Raw genomic sequence first — 10,174 nt, 5'->3', positions numbered from 1 at the left:
TTTTCTTGATCCATTCATCTACTGAGGGGCATCTGGGTTGGTTCCATATCTTAGCTATGGTAAATAATGCTGCAATAAACATAGTTGTGCTGGTAGCTTCAGTATAGTCAGTATGGAGGTTCCTCAAAAGACTCCACATAGAGCTCCCCTATGACCCAGCAATCCTACTTTTGGGCATTTACCCAAACGATCACAAACAAGACTATACTAAAGCTGTGCTTTTTTTTTTTTTTTAAAGAAAGATTCCAATGATTTGTTTCCCTCTACTGGCAATGGTTTTAGTGGTCTTTTAGTAGTCTCTAGTCTAGTTTTTTCAACTATGATAAAGTTCAACTTACAAATAAGACACAGTAAGAGATTAAACAGTAAACATTAATGATCGAGAACAATTATAATGACAAATTATCAGGAAAGTTAAAACTTATAAATTATTTTCAGACTTTTTCACTTAATACTTTTAGATCATAGTTAACAGTGAGTAAATGAAATCACAAATAAGGGGAAATGAATAGAATTGGGGTCTAATGGGACAGTGTGAACTCATGATTTAGGAAAACTGTCAACTTTTCAAGTTTGCTTTAATGCACTTTAACATGTTCTAAGAATTAAATTGAGAAACAATGATTAGTTACTGTAGCTGGCTTGGGGAATCGAAATAAAAAAATAAGGACAAAAAATGAAAAAGCAGAAGAGAAATACTATTTAAAGAAAAGGCAAAGAAGAAATCAGCCCAGATGTGAACTCAAAGCAATGAGTCTCTAGAAAGATCGTAGACTGAAAGAAAAGAAGCTAAATAAGATATTATTGGAAAAGTAATGGCAAGACTGGTATATGGACTAACATGGGCAAGATAATAATATTGCATTCATGTTAAATGTTTCTAATTTGATTGATACACTGTGGTTTATATATATTTATACATTGAAATACTGTGATTTATACTGTAGTGTTAATTCATAAGATGACAACCATGTTACTTGTAACACTCTCAACTCACTCAGAATCAATGTGCATATGTATGCAGATGTGTGGATGACATATAAATGGAGGCAAGGTGCTAACAAAGGATGGATCGGGGTAACTTTTCTGTTTTCAATTTATTTCAAAATAAGAGCAATTTATTTCCCTGAGAAAAATCTCCACCTATGGCTTAAATATGGTGTGTTTCCCCAAAGGTCTCTATGTGGCATGGTTGAGTGGCGGAGGCATTAAAAGATGGAGCTTAGTGGAAAGTGATTAGATTAGGGATCTTTACCCTCAAAAGGGAAGTGAGTTAGTTCTCTTGACAGTGAGATGGCAAAAAGTGAAGCCACCTGATAGGACTGGTCCCCTGCTATGTTGTAATCAGCCAATGGCTGGCTGAGAAAGGGGCTTATTGATGTAAAACATCTCAGATTGTCTGATCTTGTTTGGACTTCCAACCTCCCAAACTCTGACCTAAGTAAACTTTTTTTTCAGTTATAAAGTATATAGTCTCCCATATTTTCATATAGCACCCCAAAGTGAACTAATATACATCAATCTTCTCAAAAGTTTTGGCCTTTCTAGCATTCTCATTCAGAGAGATTTATAGATTCTTGGATCCTTGACCATTCCATAGGAAAATATCTTCCCTCCTAGTTCTCCCTGGCATTTACTGCAATGGCTGGTCTATGGATTTTGGTAGCTTAGAGTCATTTTACCTTGGATTCTACTGCTCAAGGGATACACAATTGCACCATATTCCAAACCTACAGATCAGAGGTCACTATGGATCTTAAACTGTCTGTCACATGCATGACAATTACTAGGAAAGTCTGTTTTTAAGGCAGCATCTCTGAGATACTCTTTGTTAAGTCAGTATGGGACTCATGAATCTCCATTTTTCTCTTTTTTATTGTTATTACCAAGTAATTGTATACAACGGTTACAATTCCTTAAGTTATGAGTGCAATACTTCTTGGTTAACATCACCCCTTTCTTTGTTCATCATTTTCCCCTCCAATCCTTACCCACAAGTTACACAGTTCATTTCTTTTATATTGTATACCTCCATTCCAGTGCCCCTCTTTTTGTCTCCAAAAACTGTTTCCACTTCCTGGTATTTGTTTTGATAAACCATACTTCAGTTGTTCAGAGGAGTTATGCCTTTGGATTCATGCCCTAAGTAAGTATACTCTCCTGTAGTCAGTTAGTTTGTATATAAATGCATTGAACCCTGTATAAATTACCATGCCTACTTGTATGTACAACTTCTACATATGAGCGAAAACACGTGCCATTTGCCTTTTCTGAGTATGGCTTACTTCACTTAACATCATATTTTCTAGGTCCATCCATTTCCCTGCAAATGACAAAATATTATTCTTTCAAATGGATGAGTTTTTAAAAAATTTAAAAAAAACCCTCAAACCCTGGGTAAGGGGTGTGTGTAGGCCTTAGTTTGATCAACATTGTCTTTCAGCCTATCTGCACCTATATGAAGTCAATAAGATGTATTAAATTCATTTGAATTGCCCAATGTTATACAGAGCTAAAACAAACAAACAAACAAACCTGCCTTCATGGCAGAAATGGAGACACACAAGAGATAAAGGAGATCTCATCAAGGCAATTTACTTCTGGGTAGCCACTCTCCACAGATTTAGGCAGGCATACCAGGCAGGGTATCTGCTCAGTTTTTATCTCAACCCAAGCTGCCTCTCCTTGTCAAGGAGTCAGGCTCACCTCCTATTCACAATTGGTTACCAGGTTGGTAGACTGATACAAGGAAGTGAAAAAGCACTACAATCATTTGTGAAAGTTCCCACTCATTGATAAGGACTTATACCCTTGACACTACTGACTGATTATAAACAACACAGCTGATACTGTTTGAAGTTAAGAAACAACTAATTCCAGGAAACATCAGTATAGAATATGATGAGTTGTTGCAAGATGGAGATATTTTTGGTTTGACAGAAAAGACAGCTTTTTCTCACAGCCTAAGCATAAAAACAGGACCAAAATCCACCTATCCTGTAAGTAAGTGACATGTATTTCAGGCCTGTACTTAGCTCTAAAAGCAAGAGCCTTCTAGGGTTCAGCCACTGTTAAGATGGGTGTGGCCTGGCTCCCTGTCAGGGGTCAGCCCTATGACACAACCTTTTCCAGGGTGGAATCATTAAGGATATAGTCACCGCAGCATAAAGAATATAATAAGCATCCTTTCCTCAAATCCTAGCATAATTTTGACTTACTCAAGGAGTTGCACATCCTAGCTGGGTGTTGCTGCTCATCCCTGTAATCCTAGGAGGCTGAGATCTGAGGATTGTGGTTCAAAGCCAGCCCAAACAGAATAGTCCATGAGACACTTGCCTCTAATTAAGCACCAAAACAAGGACAACAAAAAGCTGGAAGAGGCTCCAGAGGTAGAGTACCAGGCCTTGAGCATAAAGGCTCAGGGACAGCATCCAAGCTCTGAGTTCAAGCCCAAGCCCCAGGACTAGCGCTCGCGCACGCGCACACACACACACACACACACACACAGAGTTTCAAACCTTGCAAAGCTTATAATCTCTTGTCTCCTCTTAGTTCTTTTTAAAATGTTTTAGAGGTGATATACAGTTATATATGTCAGGTAATAACTACACTTCTTTTTGGACAATGTCACCCCTTCCCTCACTCTCTCCCAGTTTTTCCCTCCTGTCTCCACCCACAAGTTGTAGAGTTCTCCCCTTAAATCTTAATGGTGAAGTCTATGGGAGTAGGTGGTTGGAGGAGTTTTCTAAAGCATCTGCTCAGTCTTGTTCTCATCTCCATTGACCTTTTGCCTTTTAGGTCATTAGCACAAATGTGTAGTGCAATTGGAAGTAACACAATTGCTATCTGACATCACAGTCCAAAGTCAAGACCAGATGCAGCATTATCAACATCTGAGTCTACATATCTGATCTTTTTCACTTATAGTAAGTCGCACAGGACCACAACATGCTATTATGCTCAGCATTTTATACCCAGTAGCTATTCAGAAAAAAGGGATGATAGAAATGTCCAGTCACCAATGTACACAATAACCACAAGGTATATTATGATGTGTTTGGGAGAGTACACTCTCTGTGCTGGCTGCTTTATCAGGTAAACTCCCACAGAGCATAGCAGTCCAATGTTAGGGTTAAAGGCAAATAGAAGACAATAGCTCAAAAGATGGTACTGCTTTTATTAATTTTTTTTGTACTGGTCTTGGGACTTGAACTCAGGGACTGAGCACTGTCCCTGAAAATTTTTGCTCAAAGATGATGTTATACCACTTGAGCCACAGCTCTACTTCTAGGTTTGGTAGTTGGAGATAAGAGTTTCATGGATTTTCCTGCCATGGCTAACATTGAACCGTGACTGTCAGCATCTTAGCCACCTGAGTAGCTAGGATTACAGGCATAAGCTACTGATGCCCAGCAGCACATCTTTTGATTGGGAGTCTCTATGTAGTCCTTTGGATTTTTTTTCTTGCCATGTAATGAAAACAAGCAATCTAAGCTACTGAGCCATTCTAGCTCATAGTTTATATTTCTTCCTAGCTTTTGAATTCATCACAGCCAAGTAAAGAAAAAAAAGCAAAAAATCATGAGAGTTACCAAAAAAAATCAAAAACTGATTACCATTCTCCACAGCAGCTGGAAGTCAGAATTAATTACTTAGTCACTAACTGTAGAAGAAAATATTCTTTCAAAGGAGTGATACTCTCTCAAGAAAGGATACACAGGACACTAGATCATATACTACAGAGTGATATTTACATTTCAGAAATCAGAAGTCAAATTATGAAATGGAGGGAATTTTAGATGTCGTTCAGAATATTTTTACTTGAGCTGAAAACATGAAAATGTTGCACAGACGTTTTGTAAGGGGGTTAACAAGCGTCTATTACCAAGACATATGGGTTAATAATTTCATGGGTTATTCAGGAATGATCTGCTATGATTGAAACCATGTGTGCAGAGTTTGGGCTTCTGCAGGATGTGTCTCACCAGCCAAGGCCCTGAAGATATATTTGTGTTGCCTGCAAAGCATACAGATGATTGGCTTAGATACACTTCCCAGACATAAACAGTGAAGGAATGTTCCTGAAGTTCTGTATGCTATCAGATAGAGAAGGAGTACTGCTTACCACATTGTACAAGCCGATGCACCAACGCTCAAACAAAATCTGCCCAGAAAATCCATTAACAAAGGCGAACCAAAGCTGAAAGAGAAGAGAAAGTTCATGAAGTTTTTAGATCAATATTGACCTAACTGTTTCCATTCACTAAAGGACTGGGGAATGTGGACCACCAGCTGGACACAACTGCTAATGGATAATGAGCCCCAGGATCATGGCAGTAGTTCTCTCCTTGAATTCCCAATATATCAAAACTATCAAAATTTTAATAAAAATTTATATTGAAGACTTCAGTTCTTTTTTGTGCCAGGACCTGAGTGCTGTCTCCTCAAGGCTTGTGCTCTATCACATGAGCCATAGTTCCACATTCAGCTTTTTTGGTGTTAATTTGAGGGAAGAGTCACATGGACTTTTCTGCCTGGGCTGAATCTGAACCATTCTCCTCAGATCTCAGCCTCCTAGGTAGCTAGGATTACAGGCATGAGCCACTGAAGCCTTGCTGAAGACATCAATTTTAAGAGGCTATGTGTACAGGCTTGCAGACAAGAAAATAATTAATTTATACTTAATATGTGTTGGGTTCACATTGTGATTGGAAGAATCTCAACTTCATGTTTTTTCCCTATACATTTGATTTGGTCAATATGATTTGTTTCAAAACATGGAGCCTCTATTCCTGATGACCACCACCTTAACAAATGCAAAGCAGAATAATATGGAACAAATATTCTCAAGTCATCCTTTGGGGAGGTATAGGATATATAATTAGATAAAATGCTGGATTGCTATTCATGCTTTTGAGTAATCTACAATTCATGATTGACCATAAATAACTACAAAGCAAATTGCGAAGAATATAATTAGTGCCAAACAACAAGGGAAGAAAACCACATCAGCAAAGGAAAGATCATTCAAGTACAATCAGCAGAAGATATGGAGGGAGTCCAATGATGAAGAGGAAATGGAAGAAGAGATGAGCCATCAGATCAATGTGCAGAGACTGGACTCGAAATAAACACATCACAATATGGGGTACAAAGTCCTTCCATTTAGAATCTAGTAGAATTTAGCTACAGTCATGCAGGATTCTAATGACTAGTAGTAGACTTAAAAAAATATCCCATACCCTCCCCCACAGTATAACTCCTGCTTTCACTGTATTTGATGTTGGTATAATTTGTGGAGGGGAAGGGGAAAAACAAATTGTTTAAACAGGGATATAGGCGGACCCATTGCAACAATGATATGTACAAGTCGTTATGTTGAAAACGAACTTTACAACTTTGGTGGGGGGGGCAGGGAGGATTGGGTGGGGGAGCAGGGGAAGGATGGGAAGGGATGGGAAGGGGAAACAAAGGAGGAGGCTACAATGCTTGATAAGAAATGTACTCATTATCTTGCCCATGTAATTGTAACCCCTCTATACAGTATTTTCACAATAAATAAAAAAAAATCCCATACAATGCTACTGAGTTTCTGCATTTGTAATTGCTAGGTGGCCTAGTTTGTATAAATAATGATGTATATGTCTTTCTCTGTGTTCTTTGTTGGGGGGGGTTATTGCTTACAAACTTCTTTTAGAATTGAGAAAAGTAGCCAAAGCATCTTTGATAGAAGGTTCTGTACTAGATGAAAGTATCTGAAACTAAGTTGGAGTGACTTCTAAAGTGAAGATCTTTAACAATAGTTTTTCTTCTGTGAGTTCCCTTATTTCCCATTTTGTACTAGATCCTTCCTAAAAAAATGCGTCCTATCCTACCCATTTCTCCTTCAAAAGAAAACCTATGTGCCCATATACAGTTAATTCTTGGAGTATCTCTTCAACTTTTACATATATAAACATTTTAAAGATACTAGGGCTCCACCCCCCAGCTTGTTCCCAACCTGAGTAAATTTTTAAAAATGTAATTCTCACCAAACATGACATTTATATATATATAATTTTATTTTTATTTTTTATTGTGAAAATACTGTACAGAGGGGTTACAATTACATGGGCAAGATAATGAGTACATTTCTTATCAAGCATTGTAGTCTCCTCCTTTGTTTACGCTTCCCATCCTCCCCCCACCTCCCCTCTCAATTCTCCTCCCCTCCTACCAAAGTTGTAAAGTTCGTTTTTCCACATAATGACTCGTACATCTCATTGTTGCAATGGATCTACCTGTATCCCTATTTAAACAATTTGTTTTTTCCCTTCCCCTCTACAAATTATACCAACCTCAAATACAGTGAAAGCAGGGGTTATACCATGGGGGAGGGACATACAAAGCAACAAAGAAATAATCTTATAAATGTGTTACAAACAATCACCTGAAAGAAAAAAAACATTTTAATACATGTCTTAGGGTTCATTTCCCTAACATCAACTTATCTGACCTTTTCTGCTTGACTCAGACATAGTTATTGCAAATAAGGGAAACCATGGGACCTAAGTTTCTTTGGGCCTGGCTTACTTATTATGGTAGAACCTAATGGGCAATAGTTCTGCCATAACAACCCACCCCAGAAATTTTCCTGACTCATATTTTTTTCAAAATTTGCTTCCTAATTCTAACAAGTCCTAGTATTTTCTGTCCTTTCCTTCCTTCCTTTTCCTTTCCTTCTTTCTTCCTTCCTTGCTTTCTTTCCTTCTTTCTTTTTGTCTTTCTCCCTTCCCTTCCCTTCTTTTGCCTTCCCTTCTCTTCTCTTCCCGTCCTTTTTCTCTCTCCCTTTCCCTCTCCCTCTCCCTGTCCCCTTTTTCTTTCATTCTGTGCCTCTACTAGGGCTTAAACTCAGGGCCTAGATGCTGCCCCTAAGACTTTCCTTGCTTAAGTCTAGTTCTCTACAGCTTGTGTCACAGCTCCACTTCTAGCTGTTTTTGTGTATGGTTAATTGGAGGTAGGAATTTCACAGATTTAGAGCTCTGGCTCAAGTGGTAGAGTCCTAGCCTTAAGCAAAAGAGCTCAGGGATAGCACCCAGGCCCTGAGTTCAAGTCAAGTCCCAGTACTGGCACACACATACACAAAGCCAAACTCTGAAAGAAATGAATGAAATGTTCTTTTATTTTTGCAAAAAAGTAAGTGTAAGACCAGAATGTCAGAAAGAAAGGTAAATATTTTATTAAAATTTTTATTGTTATTATAAAGGTGATGTACAGAAGGGTTACTGTTACATAAATCAAGTAAAGAGTACAATTTTTTTTTGCTAGTTCTGGGGCTCTCTGGGCTTTTGTGTTCCCTGAGCTTTTGTGCTCCAGGCTAGTGCTCTACCACTTGAGCCACAGCTCCACTTCCAGTTTTTTTGTTTTTGTTTTTGTTTTGTAGGTCACTGGAGATGAGAGACTCTCAGAAACCTTCCTGCCCGTGCTGGCTTCAAACCATGACTCTCAGATCTCAGCTTCCTAAGTAGCTAGATTATAGGCATCAGTGCCTGGCTAAGAGTACTTTTTTTTTGGACAATGTAATTCCTTCTCTCCCTCTCTCCTAGTTTTAACCTCCCATCACCACCTACAAGTTGTATAGTTCATTTTCAACACTGTGTTCAGCGAGTGAGTACCAGTGCTGCATTTCTTTACCCTTTCTCTCTCCATTTCTGTGCCTCCCTTTCCATTCCCAAAGACATATAAAGAAACAAACAGAACAAAAAGGAAAGGAAAGGAAATTAAAACAGCAAAACAGAAAAAATCCTTCTTGTTTTCATTTCCTGGAGTTCATTTTGGTAAATATTATTCTGCATGATTAAATGCACATAGGCATTTTGCCTTTTTGTTCCTCTCCTAAGAGTATCCTCAAGAAAGGTAAATATTTAACACAGTAACTAATTTCCATAGAGAAAAGTATTAATAAAATTGAAAGAAAATTGATCCACAGTACAATCAAAGGCCTGGTTTCCTTAATATGTAAATCAGAATGAAACTGCCCTGTAAGAGGCTAGAAAGATATGCTAAGAGTATATCCACTGTGTTTTCAGGGGAAAAGAAAACTTGGATATAAATGGAGGAAATCTCTCTATATTCTCCTTCCTTTTTACTCTACCCCCCCTCCCCTTTTCTCTTCTCCCCTGCCCATCCCTTTCTTTATCTCTTTCAGTTCTAGGGATAAAACCCAGGGCCTTGCACCTGCTAGGCTAGTACTGTACCACTGAGAAGTTAGAAATATCATTTTTATTAGAATACACACACAATTACTATTTAATTTATATGATGGACAAAAATATAAGGAAAATAGAATTCAAATACTCAGCTAGTAGTATAGAATTTTCTACAAATAAGTTTAATGTACATTTTCTTTGACTAAATGATTTCTCTTTTAGGGCTCTACTGTTATTTATTCTTAATAATATGCTGGTTGGCTTTGACATATTTGGAAAGATAGAACACTAAAACCTGCATGTATGTTGATAGGTGGTAAAATAAATAATAGCTCATTCATTTGATGAAATATTATATAGACATTAAAAAGATTAATGTAAGCTAAGTACTAATGGCTTATAATTATAATCATAGTTACTCAGGAGACTGATTTCTGAGGATCCCAGTTTGAAGCCAGGCTGGGCAGACAAATCCAAGAGACTTATCTCCAGTTAACCAGCAAAAAGCTAGAAGTAGAAGTGTGGTTCCAGTAGTAGAGAGTCAGTCTTAAATGGAAAAAGCCAAGGGAGAGTGGGAAACCCTAAGTTCATGCCTTAGTACTGGCACATATACACAAAAGAAGAATAGAAATCCATATACACTGTCAGAGAAAAAGCTCACAGATGTATCATTAAAATGAAAAATCAAGACATAAGCCAGACATGGCTCAAGTCTATAATCCCAGCTCTTAGGAGTTTAAGGTCAGTCTGAGCTACATGGAAAGACCTGTCTCTTACCCTTCACCTCAACATAAGTCAAAACAAAACAACCCCATTCTCTATCAAAAAAGAAAGTACAGCCAGTCACTGGCTCATACCTATAATCCTAACTATTCACAAAGATGATATTTGAAGATCAAGGTTCAAAGCTAGCCTGGACAGGAAAGTCTGTGAGTTCCAATTAATCACCAAAAAGCTGAAAGTGAAACTGTGGCTCAAGTAGTAGA

The 10,174-nt window shown here is 37.9% G+C and overlaps 1 protein-coding gene across 1 annotated transcript in view; it reads right to left on the bottom strand.

Moving 5' to 3' along the window:
• Positions 1-10,174, bottom strand: part of LOC106000803 (phospholipid-transporting ATPase IB) — a 407,841-nt gene that overhangs the window by 119,264 nt on the left and 278,403 nt on the right. The window contains exon 27 of the mRNA XM_013036039.1: positions 5,126-5,200. Coding sequence (XP_012891493.1) covers positions 5,126-5,200 — 75 coding nt within the window. The remainder of the gene's footprint in view (positions 1-5,125; positions 5,201-10,174) is intronic.

This window comes from Dipodomys ordii, unplaced genomic scaffold (genome assembly GCF_000151885.1).
Source record: "Dipodomys ordii isolate 6190 unplaced genomic scaffold, Dord_2.0 Scaffold243, whole genome shotgun sequence".
Taxonomy (NCBI): domain Eukaryota; kingdom Metazoa; phylum Chordata; class Mammalia; order Rodentia; family Heteromyidae; genus Dipodomys; species Dipodomys ordii.
Note: the sequence above shows the minus strand (reverse complement) of the source record. Positions and strands in the feature narration are given on the sequence as shown.